This window comes from Pelobates fuscus, chromosome 8 (genome assembly GCF_036172605.1).
Source record: "Pelobates fuscus isolate aPelFus1 chromosome 8, aPelFus1.pri, whole genome shotgun sequence".
NCBI lineage: Eukaryota > Metazoa > Chordata > Amphibia > Anura > Pelobatidae > Pelobates > Pelobates fuscus.
This window is the reverse complement of record NC_086324.1, coordinates 105650212-105672218: the sequence shown is the minus strand read 5'-3', so window position 1 is coordinate 105672218 and position 22007 is coordinate 105650212. Positions and strand designations below refer to the sequence as shown.

Below are 22007 nucleotides of genomic sequence, written 5' to 3'. Positions count from 1 at the left end.
TACCCTCTTTCTGAGAAAGAAAACCAGGTCATGGAGGAGTACATACGGGAGGCCTTAAGTAAAGGTTTTATTAGAAGGTCCTCCTCTCCTGCCGGGGCTGGTTTCTTTTTTGTGGCAAAAAAGGAGGGCGATTTGAGACCGTGTATAGACTTCAGAGCCCTAAACAATATAACGATTAAAAATGCCTATCCGATCCCCCTCATTACTGAATTGTTTGATCGTGTCAAAGGTTCTAGATATTTTACTAAACTAGACCTCAGGGGGGCTTATAACCTTGTTCGTATCAAGGAGAACGATGAATGGAAAACGGCGTTCAATACGCGTAGTGGGCATTACGAGTATCTGGTCATGCCTTTTGGATTGTGTAATGCTCCTGCCGTTTTTCAGGATCTCATAAACAATGTCCTTAGAGATCTACTGCATGTCTGTGCTGTAGTCTACCTTGATGACATACTTGTATATTCTCCAGATTTGAAGACACATCATACTCATGTTAGGATGGTGCTTAAGAGGTTGTTGCAAAACGGTCTTTATTGTATGGTGTATTATAGGGCGCTGAGGTGCTCTGTTTATAGGAAACCTATTTCTGCCACAATGAGCACCCCACACTTCTAAAAAACAGAGTTCCCACACCAGTTCCAATCTACCTCTCCTACTAAATCCAAAGGGGCATCTATACTGCTCAGCAGACACATCACGTTTACACTACACTCCAAAGACATTGACACTAATGGGAGATATGTCATAGTGATTGGAACAATAAATGATATGCTCTACACGATAGCGAATATGTACATAAGGGCATCACTATAGTTTGTAGAGACTTTAATCACATCTAAGACCCCAAGGCAGATACAACACTCTCCCAAACGAGTCATAGACATCGCCATTTAAAATGACAATGCAAGGCCATCCAGAAACTGCTTTACAGCCACCACCTTTATCACATATGGAGAGTCACGCATCCCAATGAGAAAGCATATACACATTTCTCCCCAGTCCACATTTCCTATTTGAGGATAGATGGGTTCCTTTTGTCAGGGTCTAATCTAAATAAGTTTACAACACAAGAAAGGTGGTTAACCTTTTGTATAAACTCCAAACACAGCCTCGGGGGGGGACTATTCGTCTCCCTCAATGCAAAAAAAAAAAAAGCCTTTGACCGGTTACACTGGGGGTTCCTTGAGGCACTTCTGAGTGGGTTTGGTATCCCGGAGGGGTTTATGTCGGTAATAAAGGCCTTATATAGTTCACCAACAGTCCAGGTGCTCAACTCAGGCTTTTTGTCTGAGCCTTTTGAGCTTACTAATGGTACAAGGCAAGGATGGCCCCTCTCCCCTCTGCTGTATGTCCTGGCTCTGGAGCCCTTGGCAGTTAAATAAGGGAAAACACATCAATCCATGGTGTAACTGCGGGAGGGAAGGAATACAAAGCCAACCTGTTTCTGGATGATGCCAACACAACCTTAAATCCCCCTGCCAAACCTACTAGAAGAAATCCGAAAGTATGGCGATCAGGCCTATTATAAATGTAATGTCACAAAAACCTAAGCTATTGGGGTAGGCCAGACAAATTATAGAACAAATGAAAGTAGCCTTCCCTCTAGATTGGAGATTGGATTATATTACATTCTTGGGATTGCGGATAACTAAAAATGCTAAAGAAAAAAAGAAAAGGAAAAGGTCTAACGGGAATACCCAACTAAAAAGGGCCTAACCCTAGTTTAAATATAGGATTTATTCCGAAAGATCGGAACCAGAAAATGTTGGATATCCCTTTTCATGAAATAGAGCAAACAATAAAGTTAAAAAATACAAATGTGACAACCAAAGGCAATCTTGGTGAACTAAAATGATAGAAGACAGTACCCTCCCAACACCTATGTAAGTATTTGGGAAAATCCTTTATTAATTGCTTGGGTTAATGGTTAGGGTATGTCTACTAAATATATAAATTGGGATAGCGCTATGGTGCCAAAAATCAGGATTAGATAGAAAGCATGAGCTACTTCTATGGAAACATATAGCTGGAGTTAAAGGGACACTATAGTCACCTGAACAACTTTAGCTTAATTAAGCAGTTTTGGTATATAGAACATGCCCCTGCAGCCTCACTTCTCAACCCTCTGCCATTTAGGAGTTAAATCCCTTTGTTTATTCCCTTTGTTCTCATATGTGCAATTGAAATCGCTGTTGACACGTTCAACCGACCTAGCTCTCCTGACAACGACAGAACGAATTGAGCAAATGTCACGTCCTGCTCTGTTCTGTGGAGATGTCTGGCCTTGGCTTCTAGTATCCAGTACTCTTGTTACAATTCTTGTTTAGTTTTTCTTGTTTTTTGGTTTTCTATTCTATGTCTGGTTTTCTTCATGCTGGGATTTCTGGGTTCATTCCTGTAATCCATCCCTGGGATTCCCAGTCTCCAGGTTTCATTTAAATGTTTGTTTTATGTTGCCACACCCGTTTGTTTTCCATCATTCACTCTGTTTCAGTGTTCCTGCAGGCGGCTCCTCAAGGCTTCTGCCCTTTCTTGCAGGTAAGTGCTATATATGTCTTTTGGTTGTTTTAGCATACATTAGGCAGTGTAGGACCTGCCAGATATGGGGTACATTGGTGTTGTTGGCAGGCTTATGCAATGTATGATAATATAGTGTGACTAAATCCCCATAATTTCCATATGTAGTACTTAGTTATTTCTCCTCTTGTTTTGCCTATGTTATCTTGTCTTGTTTTAGTTTGTATACCCAGTCCATGTACAGTCCTGTCCAGTCATGCCCATGTTATGTTCATGTTTTCCTCATGTTTAGGGGCGGACTGACACCTCACAGGGCCCTCGGGCAGTGGGTGATCAAGGGCCCGCCCTCCTGGTTTTCTGGCCCCCTGCTACTCTTCTCCCCCTTCTTTCTGCCGCTTTTACACATATATTTTGTGTAGGCTGCCCAGCACACAGAATGGCTGCGTGAGAGCCACACATACCTGACTCCCACATCCGCAATGCCCCCCAAAATGGCCAGATTTACTTTTATGGGGTTAATCCAACCAAAACAGTGTTTTAATAAACACTGTTATTAGATGGAGTAACCCTTGCTGGCGTGCCTCCCTAGCAATTAAAATAAAGAAATAAAGCAAATGTAATTACACACTTCCACTGATTTTGCTTAGGACATCACATGCAGCACCCCCCACATGTACAACCTTACAACTAGCCACATGTGTTTGGAGTCTACTTGTGGGGTTGCGTGTGTGGGGATGTTGCTAGTGATGTTGTGTTCCTGTATGTCGAAGGGTTGTGTTAGATTAATTTTTTCTCTTGTTTTATCTATTGTACAGCGCTGCAGAATATGTTGGGGCTGAGGTGGGAGCAGAGGTGGGTACTGGGGGCTGAGGTGGGTACAGGGGGTTTGATGTGGGTACAGGGGGGCTGAGGTGGGTACAGGGTGGCTGAGGTGGGAGCAGAGGTGGGTACTGGGGGGCTGATGTGGGAGCAGAGATGGGTACAGGGGGACTGATGTGGGTACTGGGGGCTGAGGTGGGTGCAGAGGTGGATACTGGGGGCTAAGGTGGGTACGGGGGCTGAGGTGGGTACAGGGGGGCTGAGGTGGGTACAGGGTGGCTGAGGTGGGAGCAGAGGTGGGTACTAGGGGGCTGATGTGGGAGCAGAGATGGGTACAGGGGGGCTGATGTGGGTACTGGGGGCTGAGGTGGGTGCAGAGGTGGATACTGGGGGCTAAGGTGGGTACGGGGGGCTGGGGTGGGTACAGGGGGGCTGAGGTGGGTACAGGGGGGCTGAGGTGGGAGCAGAGGTGGGTACTGGGTGCTAATGTGGGTACAAGGGGGCTGAGGTGGGTGCAGAGGTGGGTACAGGGGGGCTGATGTGGGTACTTGGGGGGTTGAGGTGGGAGCACAGGTGGGTAATGGGGGCTGATGTGGGTACTGGGGGGGTTGAGGTGGGAGCACAGGTGGGTAATGGGGGCTGAGGTGGGAGCAGAGGTGGGTACTGGGGGCTGAGGTGGGTACTGGGGGCTGAGGTGGGTACTGGAGGCTGAGGTGAGTACAGGGGGCTGAGGTGCTTACAGGGGGGCTTAGGTGGGAGCAGAGGTGGGTACCGGGGGCTAAGGTAGGTACAGGGGGGCTGAGGTGGGTACAGGGGAGCTGAGGTGGCCACAGGGGGGCTGAGGTGGGCACAGGGGGGCTGAGGTGAGAGCAGAGGTGGGCACAGGGGGGCTGAGGTGGGTACTGGGGGCTGAGGTGGGCACAGGGGGGCTGATGTGGATACTGAGGGCTGAGGTGGGAGCACAGGTGGGTACAGGGGGGCTGAGGTGGGAGCAGAGGTGGGTACTGGGGGGCTGAGGTGGGCACAGGGGTGGCTGATGTGGGTACTGGGGGCTGAGGTGGGTACAGGGGGCTGAGGTGGGAGCAGAGGTGGGTACTGGGGGGCTGTAGTGGGTACTGGGGGACTGAGGTGGGAACAGAGGTGGGTATTGGGGGCTGAGATGGTTACAGGGGGGCTCAGGTGGGAGCACAGGTGGGTACTGGGCACTGAGGTGGGTACAGGGGGGCTGAGGTGGTTACAGGGGGCTCAGGTGGGAGCACAGGTGGGTACTGGGCACTGAGATGGGTACAGTGAGGCTGAGGTGGGAGCAGAGATGGGTACTGGGGGCTGAGGTGCTTACAGGGGGCTTAGGTGGGAGCAGAGGTGGGTACCGGGGACTGAGGTGGGCACAGGGGGGCTGAGGTGGGCACAGGGGGGGGGCTGAGGTGGTTACAGGGGGCTGAGGTGGGAGCAGAGGTGGGTACAGGGGGGCTGAGGTGGGAGCAGAGGAGGGTACTGTGGGGCTGAGGTGGGCACAGGGGGGCTGAGGTGGGAGCACAGGTGGGTACAGGGGGGCTGAGGTGGGAGCAGAGGTGGGTACAGGGGGGCTGAGGTGGGAGCAGAGGTGGGTACAGGGGGCTGAGATGGGAGCAGAGGTGGCTACTGGGGGGGCTGAGGTGGGAGCAGAGGTGGGTACAGGGGGGCTGAGGTGGGTACAGGGGGGCTGAGGGGGTTACAGGGGGGCTCAGGTGGGAGCACAGGTGGGTACTGGGCACTGAGGTGGGTACAGTGGGGCTGAGGTGGGGGCTGAGGTGCTTACAGGGGGGCTTAGGTGGGAGCAGAGGTGGGTACCGGGGGCTAAGGTGGGTACCGAGGGCTGAGGTGGTTACAGGGGGGCTGAGGTGGGCACAGGGGGGGCTGAGGTGGGCACAGGGGGGCTGAGGTGGTTACAGGGGGGCTGAGGTGGGAGCAGAGGTGGGTACAGGGGGGCTGAGGTGGGCACAGGGGGGCTGAGGTGGGTACTGGGGGCTGAGGTGGGCACAGGGGGCTGATGTGGGTACTGAGGGCTGAGGTGGGAGCACAGGTGGGTAAAGGGGGGCTGAGGTGGGTGCAGAGGTGGGTACAGGGGGGCTGAGTTGGAGCAGAGGTGGGTACTGGGGGGCTGAGGTGGGAGCAGAGGTGGGTACTGGGGGGCTGGGGTGGGCACAGGGGTGTTGATGTGGGTACTGGGGGCTGAGGTGGGTACAGGGGGGCTGAGGTGGGAGCAGAGGTGGGCACTGGGGGGCTTAGGTGGGCACAGGGGGGCTGATGTGGGTACTGGGGGGCTGAGGTGGGAGCAGAGGTGGGTACTGGGGGCTGAAGTGGGTACAGGGGGGCTGAGGTGGGTACAGGGAGGCTGAGGTGGGAGCAGAGGTGGGTACAGGGGGGCTCAGGTGGGAGCACAGGTGGGTACTGGGCACTGAGGTGGGTACAGGGGGGCTCAGGGGGTACAGGGGGGCTCAGGTGGGAGCACAGGTGGGTACTGGGCACTGAGGTGGGTACAGTGGGGCTGAGGTGGGAGCAGAGGTGGGTACTGGGGGCTGAGGTGGGTACTGGGGGGCTGAGGTGGGAGCAGAGGTGGGTACTGGGGGCTGAGGTGGGTACAGGGGGGGCTGAGGTGGGTACAGGGGGGCTGAGGTGGGTACAGGGGGGCTGTGGTGGTTACAGGGGGGCTGAGGTGGGTACTGGGGGTCTGATGTGGGCACTGAGGTGGGTACAGAGGGGCTGAGGTGGGTGCTGAGCTGAATTAAAATTATAAGAAGCTTACCTGTGCTGTCTGCGAGGCTGCTGCAGCTCCATATCTTCCGGCTGCTCTTCAGGCAGGGCAGGAAGTGATGTCACTTCCTAGCCCCGCCTCTTCCTCCTCACACAGCACCGCACGGCTGGAGACCTGGCAGCAAGAACTGAATACTCACTGCCAGGTCTCCCTGAGAGAGGGGAAACGGGTGAGGGAGGAAGGGAGTAAACTACAGAGTGATATGCTGCAGGGACCCTGCAGCATATCACTGGAATAACAGAGACATCATGTTGTTCTGGCTGAGGAGATCTCTGATCTCCTCAGCCAGATCATGTCTGTGCTGCCGGGCCCTCGGTCCATGACCGATCTGCCCGACCTGTCAGTCCGCCCCTGCTCATGTCTTGTGTATATGTTCTGGGTTTAGCTTACTATCCTTCTCTGGTTCTGGGTTCTATTAGTTCTGTCTTGTTTTCATGTTTGGTGTCTATCTCTAGTCTTGCCTTGTTTCTAGTACTGGATACAATCTTGCTGCAGAGCCTCCCTATTCAGCGTCTGGGAGGTCTGCTTAATTTCCAAGCTCCTAGTTCCTGGTATCCGCTGAAGCTGATTCAGGGTCTTGGTATGTGGCTGCACAAACGCTGGTGCTCAACACCAGGGGGCGTGCGGTTACCCTGCACCAGACCCTGCTAATCCACCTCCACGCTGTGACTCCTACTCTGAACATCAGGCATACTGGGTCCCGGTCCTGCTCCGCCGCCTGGACACTGTGTCTGGGTTCCGGACATCGGACCGCCACCCTGACAGCAAATATGTGAGTCAGCAGTGATACCTTAAAAAACACTCTTGTATATTTATGCAATGCTAAACGACACAACCAAGGATGTGATGACCACATTTTTAACAGCGTGGCAGACTGATATAGGTAAAACCAGTGGCAAGACGCATTCCTAGCACACAAGGGAAGATCTAGATGTGCATCCTATTTGGAACTTATGCGCAAAATACAATATAGGTGGCCACTCCGCCCACATGAGAAGACATGGTCAAGGAGGTCTCTATAAACATAGAATATGAAACAAGACTTTAGCCCTGCGAAACACATGATGGAGGCAAAGACCTGGTGGAAGGACCATATTAGACCCAGGGGGCAAACTGGGGGTGTGGAAGACAGCTAACTAAATACATTGCACAGAGACATAAATAGAAATAAAAAAGTATTTTATGCTGACTTTGCAACAAATTTGAAAAATCAGAGGCACCACAGAAGGAGATGGTATTGCTTGCGAGAGCTACCCACACTGTACAAAGTTACATTCTCTGTGTATACCCCACTATAACCTTACTAATCCATTGTCCATAAGGTTGCAGATCTCAAGGCGGCCATATAAGACATCCACAGTTCACAAACAGTGCAACTAAATGAGTGAACTTCCAGAGGCACAACAACTACTACAATTCACATCTAATAGACGCACGCATGCACCTTACATTAAATCCACACAAAAAAAATACAGACAGGTGTAGTCCGTGTCTGAGTGGAGCAGGATACTGCAGGGGGGGGCAAGTGGAGCAGGATCCGCAGGGGGGGGGCAAGGGGGGGCACTTGCCCCCCCCCTGGATTTTTCAGCTTGTTCTGCTATTTTTCGTGCGAGATTTAAAATGAACTGCAATACCGACGCCGGCCAGGAGGTGGCGCTGTGTATGGAGAGAGACAGGGATAGGAAGCTGCATCTATCCCTGCTTCTCTCTGCTGAGTGTAACCGCAGGGGAGCAACACATGCAGGCAGAGACAGCCTACAGATCAGGTAAGTGGGGGATGGGATGGGGGGTTTAAAATAGCCTATAGATTAGGGGAGTGAGGGATGGGGGGGCAGCCTATATATTAGGGGGGTAAGGCATGGGGGGCAGCCTATATATTAGGGGAGTATGGCATGGGGGGGCAGCCTATATATTAGGGGAGTGAGGGATGGGGGGGCAGCCTTTATATTAGGGGAGTGAGGGATGGGGGGGCAGCCTATATATTAGGGGAGTGAGGGATGGGGGGGCAGCCTATATATTAGGGGAGTGAGGAATGGGGGGGCAGCCTTTATATTAGGGGAGTGAGGCATGGGGGGCAGCCTATATATTAGGGGAGTGAGGCATGGGGGGCAGCCTATATATTAGGGGAGTGAGGGATGGGGGGGAGCCTATATATTAGGGGAGTGAGGGATGGGGGGGGAGCCTATATATTAGGGGAGTGGGGGGGGCAGCCTATATATTAGGGGAGTGAGGGATGGGGGGGCAGCCTATATATTAGGGGAGTGAGGGATGGGGGGGCAGCCTTTATATTAGGGGAGTGAGGGATGGGGGCAACCTTTATATTAGGGGAGTGAGGGATGGGGGGGCAGCCTATATATTAGGGGAGTGAGGGAATGGGGGGGCAGCCTATATATTAGGGGAGTGAGGCATGGGGGGCAGCCTATATATTAGGGGAGTGAGGCATGGGGGGCAGCCTATATATTAGGGGAGTGAGGGATGGGGGGGCAGCCTATATATTAGGGGAGTAAGGCATGGGGGCAGCCTATATATTAGGGGAGTAAGGCATGGGGGGCAGCCTATAGATTAGGGGAGTAAGGCATGGGGGGCAGCCTATATATTAGGGGAGTAACGCATGGGGGGAAGCCTATATATTAGGGGAGTGAGCCATGGGGGGGGCAGCCTATAGATTAGGGGAGTGAGGCATGGGGGGGGCAGCCTATAGATTAGGGGAGTGAGGCATGGGGGGGCAGCTTATAGATTAGGCAAGTGAGGCATGGGGGGGCAGCCTCAAGATTAGGCGAGTGAGGCATGGGGGGGCAGCCTAAAGATTAAGCGAGTGAGGCATGGGTGGGCAGCCTAAAGATTAGGCAAGTGAGGCATGGGGGGGCAGCCTAAAGATTAGGCAAGTGAGGCATGGGGGGCAGCCTAAAGATTAGGCAAGTGAGGCATGGGGGGGGGGGGCAGCCTATAGATTAGGCAAGTGAGGCATGGGGGGCAGCCTATATATTAGGCAAGTGAGGCATGGGGGGAGGGGAGGCTAAATGAAGAGTCAGCAAGGAGCAGGGGCAGCAAGGAGCAAGAAGGGTCTGCAAGGAGCAGGGGCAGCAAGGAGCAGGAAGGGTCTGCAAGGAGCAGGGGCAGCAAGGAGCAGGAAGGGTATGCAAGGAGCAGGGGCAGGAAGGGTCTGCAAGGAGCAGAAAGGGACAGAAGGAGCACAAATGTAAAGGAGCAGAAAGAATCAGAAGGAGCACAAAGGTAAAGTTGAAGAAGGAGCAGAAAGGGACAGCAAGGAGCACAAAGCTAAAATAGGAGAAGGAGCAGAAAGGGTCTGCAAGGAGCAGAAAGGAATCATAATGAGAAAAGAGCAGAAGGGCGCAGAAGGAGCCAAATATAGAAGACAGTGTCAGAAGAAAAAGAAGACTGTCAAATGAAGGATAAGAAAAGGAGATTGAAGCAGGAAGGACAAATGAAGTGAACCCTCCACTTTATTCTGGACACCACATCATAAGGCATTGGTACCTGGGCCTGGCAGGGAAACTCTGGACCTTCTCATCTCCCCAGGTAAAAAAAAAAAATATCAGTGTTAATGTGTTCACTTTTATTTACTGAGTGTCAGGAAGCACAGAGTGCCGCTGGGTAGGGGTGTTGCTGATTGACTAGAGCGACTGATTGACTAAGCCAATCAGTAGCTCCCCATTCATAAAAAAGTTTTAAAAAATTATGAACCGGGAACTAGCGATTGGCTTAGAGCGTCAACTGTCAACTCTAGCCAATCAGCGGCACCCATGCCTGACGTGAATCTGCACTTCCTGACACTCCGTTTCAGATGCCGAATACCACTGAGGGACCTGGAGCTGGAGGAAGCCTTGGGGTTAAACCATTTGAGAGCAGTTTAACACCTTAAAGGAAAGAGCACCCAGGGGCTTCCTGGCATCATAGCATTTTCATTTAGATGAAGTTGTTATGGTGTTGTTATGAAGTTGTTATGGTGACCAGAATGTTCATTTAATTTGCTTAACCCCTTAAGGACCAAGCTTCTGGAATAAAAGGGAATCATGACGTGTCAGACACGTCATGTGTCATTAAGGGGTTAAGGGGTTAACAAACATGTATTCCTGACACCATAGTTGTGAAAACGCTATTCACCCTGGCTTTATGTGATAATCACTATGCACCTCCCCTTCATGACACTGTCAAAAAGGGGCCAAGCATAGATGTCATTACAATTATGCCCCCCCCCCCCCCCCCCTGGAAAAATTCCTGCGGACGCCCATGTTGGAAAACAAATGCTCCGCAACAGAGACCAAGTGGAGGTAGTCAGTTTAGCTTCTGGAAGCACGGCCTAATGTGTGGTACTGATGTCCTTCTTCATGTTTATTACTATGCTGTATATTAGGCTGTGGCCGCAGCTGCTTACCTTTTTCATTTATGTCCCCCATTAACATGATTTAAAATTCAATAAAATATCACTTTGGAAGAAAAAAAAATGGCTGCTGGAAAACAATTTAAAAGGGCCATTAAAGACACCCGGACCATTTAATCTCAGTGAAATAGTCTAGGTGCAATGGTCCTTTAGTTTTAACCCTGTAATGTAAGCCTCGCTGTTAAATAGATACATAAATGTTTACATTGCAGTGTTGAATACACCCCTCATGTCTATATACCACTAGAGGGGCTTCCACTTTGAGAATCGAGTCAATCCTGGATCTTACAGCTAGCCTCCAGTAGGAGTGCAGCACTGTCGTGCAAGTAGTTTTAGTCCTCATTGCTTCTCTATGAGGAGTATTGGATTGGAGTGTTAGATGTGTCGGTATGACGACCCAGGAAGCAGGATGAGCAGCTGCAGGACTCAGTCATGTGCTTGGAAAGAAAGATAAGTAATACCATTTTATTAATTGCTTTTATTGACCTTGATGTCTCAATACCTATTTGTATTCTGTATGTCTGCCCTCTGGGCACTCACTGGGCCTACATTGTTTAATAATTATATAGCTAGGTGTTGAAACTAACAGTCTGAGTTTATGTCAGGCTCAATTTTGGGGCCTATACATGTGAAACATAGATTTTGAGATAAACTGCATTTTATGACCCTCATATTTCTATTCCTTTTTTATATGCTGTTTTTTAACACTATTTAGGGCTATTATTAGGGTTTATGCACATTACTGGTTCTTTGCATATTTATATTTATGAAATAGCAGGAAGATTTATTGTAATTATTTATTACTATTTTTTATTTTTCATTTTAGCAGTTCTTTTTAGTAGTTTTTATAAATATACATTTTATTATATATATTTAATATATCTCTGATTATATTTTGCTGTCATCTCTTCCATTCTTGCTTGTATTGGACATTATGGGCATTTATGCCCACTTCTAAAATGGGCTACAGAGAAAAAGATCGCCGCAATGAGAATATGCAATAGGAAGTGACGTCGGAACAATACGTCACCGGAAGTGACGCAATGCTTTGGAAGCCAACCATGGGCGGAAGTGACGCGACGGAACTTGAGAATACGTCACCGGAAGTGACCAAACGCAAGAGACGATATGGACACAATTATTGGTCTTGTGGGGGAGGACATTGGTGGAGGTCATAAACCGGAAATGGCGCCATATTGGGGATGGCGAACCATATCCGGTTGGGACCATATTTGGCAGTGGGAGGGAATTTTACCCTAATTAACATTAGTTGTAATTAAGTAAAGACCTATATATGTTCAATGTACAGTATATCTTCACCTGAGGAAGACCTTACAGAGGTTGAAATGCGTTGTGCTTTTATTTTTATTTTATATACAAAAGTTTAAATAAATACTTTTTATACTTGTCACCTGGGATCCTGGAATTTTTGTTGCTGACATCACTAAGTTCCTGAGTTCCTGTGGATGTGACTACTGAGTATATCTCTACACTTATCTCCTGGAGTGAGATGAAATGCCCCATAAGTCCAGAGCCAACTTTTAATAGGCTCAAAAGATTGTGAGTTTACAGACTATTTCTATCTTTTATATTTTATAAAAATACAGATTACACTATGTGTATGTATATTTATTTTATATAGGTTAAAGAATTGCTCTACAAGAGGAACCTATGTTACATATTTTTATATATACATTCTATGAGGTAAATGCATTCCTTTATGTGCGCTTAATCACTTTATACTTTGTTTTATCACGTGTTTTTAAGTGTAATATAGTGACATTGCACTTGGTGATTGTTAGCAGCACTAATTACTTTTTCCAAAATCTAGCGCTACTTTTATCTCTTTTATCTTTGTATACTTTAAAATTATGTTGGTCATAATTATGTCTGTTATATGGTTATACGGCCATATACACTTTCATCATCTAAGTATGTTATTGCCACACTTCACATCAAGACTTGCCACGAACCAGGTCCGCCACTTGTTATTGGTGTCACCAATAACATACTAAATTGTAAACGGTCTACTCATATATTTTAAAAATTAATTAAACCTGATTTAATTCTATCATTCACCTGTAACTTCTCATTAGGCCCTCTTTTGGCCATTCTGCAGCTGGGTTTAGTTATGTTGGGCCCTCATTCGGCCTTCATTATCATAAGAAAATGGAGGGTGCGCTAACCTGTATGAAAACAATATGTATAATTTTCAATAAAGTAGTAACTGATATCTCCACGTCAAACTCATATATACATGAATACATGGAAAAAAAGAAAAACATATCATAGAGCAACCTGTAAGCTAACAAAACAAGTGTAAAACAAATTGGGGGCTGACATCCAAGATGGCTGGATGTGTTTGTTAACTGCTCTTGTACACTTGAGATTAATTCACACTTGAATCACTAGAGTTGAGTATGAGTGGGACTCTGCCTGTAGTTGATGTTGGAACAAAGCTGTAATGAGTGGGCATTCGAGGGTGTTCTTTAAATGCGGCCTAGGCCTCCTCTTCCTCTGGGCCGATATTTCCTGGTTCAGTTCACTCAAATGCTCTCTTTAATAAGTTATTAAATTTTACAGGCCTACCCGAATGTCGGTTTTCTGCACTCCAAAAATGACTTACACCACCACTAAATATAACTTGGCTTATTGTCCCTGACCACAAATATATTAATATATTTGCTCTCACTACTGCAGGGGATTCTGGGTACCATATTTTTGCCTCAATTCCACTATATACATGGATTCCTTGGAGTATGTGTTTGTTTTATACAACAGCTTTGAAACACAACTCTGTAAGAGGAGCAAAGCCTGTGAACCACGCATGGACAGCTGTTTCATTGTTAATGCAACTCATCAGCATGAGGTTGGTTACTGGCTTGCTATGGAGGTTTGGCTTTACTTGTAAAGTACATACCAAGAGAGTTGTGGTGGGGAAAAAAGTGTGGATGAAAACCCCTTCCACCTTAAGTAAGTGGATAGTTAATACATTGTTAAACACAAATACACACACCAGTCAAGTCATAAGACTTGCTTTTCCCATAGAAATCTCACTTTAACAGTGCTGTCACTACTGCAAGGGATTCTGGGTAGGCGTATGCAAATAAGCTCAAGAAAAAAAAAAAATGTTGCCCCAATTCATATATACCGTATTTATTGGCGTATAACACGCACTTTTTCTCCCTGAAAATAGGGGGCAAATGATGTGTGCGTGTTATACGACGATATACATATTTTTCGCTCCATAAGACGCACTTTTTTTCCCCTCAAAAGTGAGGGGAAATGTCTGTGCGTCTTATGGAGCGAATGTGAAGGTTTACGTACCTGTCTTGAAGCGTGGGCCGGTGTTCAGCGCGCACCGCGGTACTGGAACTTCAATTTCTCAGTGTGCACACTCAGTGTGCACACTTCCTTTCAGTCCCGCCGGAAACCGGAACCTGAAATTTAAATTCCTGTACCGCGGTGCGCGCTGTGAAGCCGGCCCACGCTTCAAGACAGGTAAGTAATTATGGGACAAGGGGAGGGAACGTGCACTATGGGACAAGGGGAGGGGGGGAGAACACTATGGGATGAGGGGGGGAGAACACTATGGGATGAGGGGGGGAACACTATGGGAGGGGGTGGAAAATACTATGGGAGGGGGGGAGAATACTATGGAAAGGGGGGGACACTATGGGATGAGGGTGGGGAACACTATGGGAGGGGGGGGAGATTTCCTTCTTAAAATGAGGTGCGTGTTATACGCCGATAAATACGGTGTATATAAATGTATCAACGGTTCATCACCGACCCGCATCTACACCAGCATTATTTGTATTATCCTACAAATTGCTTCTCTAGTGACTTTTATAGGAGAGCAATTGTTTATTGTAGGAAAAGCACATTTAAATAAATAAGTGTATTTTATTTGGATGAAAAACATTCTGCACAATGGCTGTTTGTCAAGGCAAGAGGTAGTTACAGACAAATCTTATCTTCTAGAATAATCATATGGCATTATGTATTCTGTATTTCACAGAAAGAAAGAAAAAACTTTTGAAATTGACATCTAAAAATAACAAGTAAAAAACACTGGTGTTGAAGATTATTTTTAGTAGACATAAGATGCATCTTAGCCCATGTATTCCAGACAGGTGTAATTAGAGAATCATTTACTTTGAGATAAGGATCCTGTGGTTTGGATAAATGAAAATGTTTTCCTTTTTTTTAATTTCATTTGTTTTGTTTGTTTTTTCAGTGAAGGAAATCTGACTACAAAGCAAATTATATTTCTTCAAAGACCAGTTATGACCATGTCAACAGTTCAGTCACCTGAGGTAAGTGGCCATAAATTTGCAGTATGTATGGATTAAATGTTATTAAATTGTGCTTAGTACAATATGTTTATATACTTTAAGGAACACTGTCACAAATAAATATAACCATTGATAATGTTAGCATGTTCCTTTGTTGTTGTTTTTTTTTTTTTTTTTTTTAGGTTATTGGACCCTCTGGGAAAGATGAAAAAATGCAAATAAACACATCACTTATCCAATGTTGTCATCAGTTGTTCTCTGTTTTAGCCAGGGCCAGTTTAGGCTTAGGCCCTCTCTACAACAGAGGCTGAAAAATCTTCATAGTGCCTCTCCCTGGCCACTCCCCTTATTCAATACGTTCCAAACTATAAAAAGTTCTAAGCCTTCATTACATACATGTGGCGTATTTGTGTAATTTCTGAGCATATTGTGCATGTAAATATTATAGGCATAATAATACATCTATTAATAATACACTTTTTTTTGTAAATAACATTTTTATTGAGACATAAATGATACATATGCAACTAAGCATATCACAAGAGCTGAAAACAAAATAAAACATTTATGTTTACAGGTAAACAGTGTCTAATTTTGTTATAATTAAACTGTTGAATACTAGCTCTCAGAGGCAGGTACTCTGTAAGAATGTATTAAGACTGCCATGTTTAAATTTCCTTCTGAGAAGGAGTTAAAGGACCACTATAGTGCCAAGAAAACATACCAGTTTTCCTGGCACTATAGTGCCTTGCGGGTGCCCCCACCCTTAGGGCTCCCCTCCCACCAGGCTGGATGGAGAGGAAGGGGTTAAATCTTACCTTTTTTCCAGCGCCAACTCTCCTCCTCCTTTCCCGTCATCGTCTGAATGCTCGGCAAGAGCCACGCGCGCATTCAGCCAGTCTCATAGGAAAGCATTCTCCATGCTTTCCTATAGACACTGGCGTCTTCTCACTGTGAAAATCACAGTGAGAAGCGCCTCTAGCAGCTGTCAATTAGACAGCCACTAGAGGCTGGATTAACCCATTTGTAAACATAGCAGTTTGTATGAAACTGCTATGTTTACAGCAGAAAGGGTTAATCCTAGGTGGACCTGGCACCCAGACCACTTCATTGAGCTGAAGTGGTCTGGGTGCCTATAGTGGTCCTTTAAACGATATCAAATAAAGTGAGATAAGTGTGTCAGCTCAATTATATATAGGTAGACTTAGACATTATCACTCGCAGAAAGTTGGATTGCATAATTAACAAGAGAACAATAATACACCTACAAGGTCCCTGTGATGGGCACCATATGTGAATAACAAGAAGCAGTAAAAAAAGGCATGAAGTTAACTCATATAAAATAAAATAAAAAATGCAACTGTAAATTGAAACAGGTGCCCGTGTCAATATGGTAGGCAACAAAGGGATCCAATGTCAGTGAAAGTCCGTACTCCGTACAACCTATGCCTTGTAGGGGCCAAGTAAAGTTCCTCACCAGATACTGCTGCATCAGGTACGATAACTCACGGGTAAGTAGGTGCAGCATGAAGACATGGCATGGTAAGCAACATTGACAGAGTCACTCCCTGTTCCCAGTGAGCTTCCAAGCCCAGCTTCAGGGTACCGCTGCTCAACTGTCTCCAAGATGCGTCTCCTCCGGTGCTGTTGCTCTGGATGGGCCTTGTCAGTAGCTGATTCCTCGTCCCTCCACTCAGTCTTAGGCATTGGACCCTGAGGTAGATCAGTCATGTCATCTGGAGCTGCAGCAGCTAACTTCTTCCAGAAGGAGTCTAAGAGCCTATTCAGCTTACTCACCACATCCAACTTCCCACAGCAGGGGTCAGAGGAGCATGTGGCATCCCTGTTTTATATGCAATGCTGTAGCAGCTTCTAGTTCGTGCCACACGCTCTCATCGTAGCAGGGGAGACTCTAGGGCAGGCATAGGCAACCTTCGGCACTCCAGATGTTTTGGACTACACCTCCCATGAAGCTTTGCCAGCATTATGGGCGTAAGAGCATTATGGGGGATGTAGTCCACAACATCTGGAGTGCCGAAGGTTGCCTATCCCTGCGGGTGTAGACAGGGATCACCCCCACTGGTTCAAAGAGAGAGAGCAGGGCACGAGCCACCGATTTTGTACAGTTTGGATTGCCTCAGGAGTGAGATCGGCTGCCTTTCCCCTCCTCCTCCAGTCAGCAGGTCACTCAGAGTAGTCTTTGGGAAAGTGTCCACATTAGGTAAGTGAAGGTCGCTAATAATGGGCCAAACCAAGGCTAGAATTTCCCAGATCTATTGTAGATTTTGATGGTTCAGATAAGCCAAGAGCTCTTATAGGACACGTTTAATAGGCATGGCAGTTAGGCTCTGGCCCCCAATACGCACACATTAATATACACATATATATATATATATATATATATATATATATATACATACTACTCTCAGAAATCACATTAAACTGTACTTGTTATGGTACACATGACTTCTGGTCTTTTTAAAAAGCATAAAATTCAATTTATACATTATTTATACAAAATTGGTTGCAAATGTATAAATTTGGAGAAAAATCTATTTAAAGGGAAACTCTAGCATTAGGACTACAAATGTAATTCTAGCACAATAGTTTTAAAAAGCTCCAGTCTCTCTGCAGCTGCCCTGCCTCCACTGGCTGAATTAATTAGTACTATGTTCTTAGCCAATCTAATGCTTCCCCATAGGGAAGCATAGGAAGTCTAGTATGTATGCTCAGCAATTACCTAGTTGCGCCGAGATGCATTGACTCAATACATCTCTATAGGGAGTTTTTGTTGTCTCCATGCAGAGTGCGTACACACCGTACATTGGTCCTTCAATCTTTGCAGGTCTGTAACCAGGAAACTCCTCTATTGGTGACATTAGACAGCCATGTAAACAATGCCTTTTCTAAGACACTGCTAAGCCTACAGGATCTCTTTGGTCCAGAAATACCTAATTGAACTGTAGTATATTTGGTGCCTAGAGTGACACTTTAAAAACTGGTCTTTCTCCATCTCTTTGCATAGACTCTTGTGCTGAAGAATTGACCAATTAGGTTGAGATGAGGTTATATCTAAATGTTTTACAATTAATACATAATGTATGTCTGTGATAAATTATGTATTTATTATAAGGTAGGTGTGTAGGGATATCAATGTTGGGTGGTATAGATAAGTAGTGTGTGCGGAACACAGTTTCGGGTGGGATAGAGATGTATTGTGTATGTGTGTAGGTCATGCAGGATGTGTAGGGAACATACATAGTGTGGTGTGGAATAGGGATGTAATGTGTATGTGTGTAGGGTATGCAGTGCATGTAGGGAGCAGAGTGTGGATGGGATAGGCATGTTTTGTGTGTGGGAGGAGGTAACAAATGACTTTATAGGAGTGGGTGGGAGAGCAATTTCATGTTTATTTGTTCTTAGTATTAATAGTTTTTCTCTTGCATACTTGCACTTATGCTAGGGAGGGGGGAATACTAATCTTCGGTAATTCAGCAGTCTCTGTTAGTGATTTTGGTTTCCACCTCTGCTTGATGCAGACCAGAAACCTTCCTCACACAAGCTTTGGCACTGATGGTGTAAGAGCGTTGCTGTGGTAATGCGCGGCAATGCTCTGAATTCCGGTAAAGCTTGCAAGATAACTGCTTAGTATCTACACTTGGCGAAGGTGCAGAACTAGAGCTTTCAATCAGATACCAGGTCAATGAGGGAGATCTTCAATCTCCCCACCATCCAAAAAAGTGTGGCTCCGCAAGCTCTCTCCTACCAGGATGCTCTGAAGTAGTTCAGACCCTGGTTGTTGTGAGCTGTGTCAGTCGCCTGGCTCCACTGTTGCCATGGCACCCTGTGCAGCCGCATAGCTCACATACTCCTAAGACTGTCTCTGATTGTAGCCAGTCCTGCTGTGAGATCACAGATAATTCCAGGCAGATAGAGAAGCATTGCACCCCTACTTGTAGTGGTACACGTGCTTAGAGTGTTCTTTTAAAGAATCCATGGTCCTTTTCTAACCTCAACTCTGCAAGCAAAAGGATGAAAGTTTGAATAAAATAATCACTATCTTTCTTTTATAACGAAGTAACACCTGCTACATGGAGTGAATAGCTAATACACCACCAAGCAACTGCTTACATGTTGCTTTAGCAATGGGTTTCATAACTTCACCTTCCTGTTACATGACATTTTTTCACTATAAAATGTGTCCCTAAAGGTTAGAGAAGGGCAGGTTGGATGGTTAAAACTTGGCCTGTAGTGAATGTAATAAAGAATTAAGAATGCTAAAACACATGAATGCTGTTCTTTTACTTTAGTACATCAGATGACAATCTGCTGATTATGAATCACCCTTTATTATTAATAACTGATTTAGTGACACATACTGCTTTTAAAGAGACATTTTAGATCCTTAAAGGGAAACTCTAAGCTGCATAACCACTGAGGCTCACTGTAGTGGTTATGTTGTCTAGAATAACCTGGCATCACTTATGAGTGGTTTGACACAAACTGTGTCTCTCTCCCCCTCTTCAGAAATATATATATATCTAACTTGGAGTGCAATTATTGGCTGAGAGTGAAAGGAGTGACTTAACTAAGTACCCTCAGCCAACCTTGCCTTCTTGACAACATTTGCACAGAAAATAAAAAATTGTTAATTTCGCATTTTTAAGGAGGCCGATGAGCGAGTTGTCTGTGGGCATCAGGAAAAGACCCATTGAAAAAGGCTCATTGTACAACCAAATTGCCACCTTCTTTTTTGACTGGAAATAAAGCTTAGAATGGACTTGTTGTGCCTGGCCTTTTTTGTATTATTAAATCAGTAGACCGCAGCAGGACACTCTAAATAACCTAACTTCTACAGCGATCTGTAGAGTTTATGTTGCTTAGAATGGCCTTTAAAGTATAATTTAATATTAAAGGATACAATCTTAAAACAATGATGAATTATAAGAAAGTATGTATTCTCATATAGGCAATGATTCATACATACATCACTGTGGACTCTTTTGGCTTATTTTAAAAGATAAATAGAATGTTTTACTTTATATTACAGAAGAAACCCACAAGGCAAGTTGCAAATGAAGAAAAAAATCATGTCTCCAGTAGAAGCATAGAATTGCATTCAGCTTCAACAAACACTTCTGAAATGGGACAGTCGTCAGATGAGTTTTGTCTGTCATCTTCCAAACCTTATTGGGCCAAAGATGGATTTCAACAGTTTGGAGGTTTTTCTGGTTTTAGTAGCAGTGATAGTATGCTGAGGGATTTAGATGATGGACAGTTTGAACAGGAGGATGGAGTTACCCAAGTTACTTGTATGTAACCAGCATTTCAGAGAACAGTTTTGATGTCTATTCCTATATAAATTTTACAGGAGTGAATGCAATGTACAATCCACAGTGTACTGTAAAGAACAATACAAATACCAGCGTCTGAAATTGCACATTTCGTCTGGCATACAATAAATCAGGTCCAACAATTTGTTGCTCAAAAGGAGCATCCTTTATCGTCACATAACCAAAATGGGGCAATATTTTGTTCTGCGTTCAAGTTCCTTCACCTTTCCTAGCTTGTTTGGTGAGTCTAAATCACTAGGCTTGAAAGGAAATGATATGATAAAAACTATATTATTAATGCAATATGTCTAGATCTGAGATTATAGGATATGATAAGAACTCTGTTCAAGTGAAAAAGGTCAAATAAGTCTGCAGACACATTTTGTATTATAGATGTGCCACGTCACTAATCAGTTAAAGGCCAATATTAACATCTGCTGTGTCACAGCTATTTTGTCAATCTGTCGGGTGCTGATATTTTCCTCTCTTGTAAAGCAGGCACTGTGTATTGAAGAGATACTCTAGTGCCAGTAATGCAAAGCTGTATTCCAGGCACTATTGCTCCCCCTACCTACCCTCTATCTCACGTCCCTCCACACCCCTTCGCCCGGGTAAATAAAGAGTTAAATACCCTTTATTTACTCACTCTTGCTGCATAGTGAGTACTATTTTGTTTTGAAGTTCCATGTATTTTTTCTGGAGTTTTTTTTCCAGATCCTCATATCTTTTTTTTTTTAGACAGCCACGGTGGGCAGACCTAGAGCTGCAATGTAAAGTTCTAAAGTTGTTTAACATTGCAGCATTAGGTGCAAAAGGGACACTATACACAGACCACTTCAATGAGCTGAAGTAGTCTGAGTGATCACAGTGTCCCCTTTAACTGAATGGTAACAGTGTTACTTTAACTTTTGCTTCTTAAAACACTTTTAGAGCCAATAACAAGGGGTTTGCCTAACCCTGGTCCTGAAACAATTAGGAGAGGCAAGTTTTGACAAAAAAAAAATATTTTAATTTAAATACATTTCTTACTGCATTTTATAAATAGGGTCCCTAAAAACTAAAAGTTATCATGATGTGATGTATGTCATATCATAAAGTGCCTTGGGGGAAATTGATAACTTACTCTTTTGTATGCACATTCTTGAGACTAGAGTACAAAGAGCCACTACTAATTGGATGTATCATCTGTATGGTGTTTGCTTAAAATTGGGATGATCATCTTTGTTCTCCTGCTGTTGTTACCCCTCAGCAATCTTGAGTGTGAAATAGAATTATGAGAATTATGATAGTTGTAGTTGGACATGTATATACTGAACAAATTAACTAGTGGCAGTATACAGCACTACATGTTAAATAACACAGTGTGCCTGTACATAAATTTGACTGCTCATTTTTTTTTTAAATTGTATTATTTTGTTTTTTGTGCATTATTAAGGAACACTATAGCATTAGCAATCCAAACGTTTATACCTAATGCTTTTGTCTCCTACTAACAGTTTAGATGTCCAGCTGCCCTATTATGTAAATAGTGATTTACTTATTATTATTGCCATTTATATAGCGCCAGCAGATTCTGTAGCTCTTTACAATATAATGAGGGGGGGGGGGGGGTTATAATATATGAGACAATTGCAAACTTCCAGGAATCATAGGTTGAAGAGGACCCTGCTCAAACAAGCTTCTAGTCTATAGGAGGTGGGGCATAAAACACATTAGGACAGGAAATAGCAATCAAATAAGGTGGAAGTGAAGCAGAGCTGGAAGAGAGAGTAAAGTACTGCCCTTTAACCCCTTAAGGAACAAGCTTCTGGAATAAAATGGAATCATGACATGTCACACATGTC

The 22007-nt window shown here is 45.2% G+C and overlaps 1 protein-coding gene across 1 annotated transcript in view; it reads left to right on the top strand.

Annotated features, from left to right (window-relative positions):
- The window catches only part of RFTN2 (raftlin family member 2), a 484037-nt gene extending 463144 nt beyond the window's left edge, over nt 1–20893 (top strand). Inside the window, exons 8-9 of the mRNA XM_063430216.1 lie at nt 14773–14851; nt 19881–20893. Coding sequence (XP_063286286.1) covers nt 14773–14851; nt 19881–20150 — 349 coding nt within the window. The 3' untranslated portion in view covers nt 20151–20893. The remainder of the gene's footprint in view (nt 1–14772; nt 14852–19880) is intronic.
- The last annotated feature ends 1114 nt before the right edge of the window (nt 20894–22007 follow it).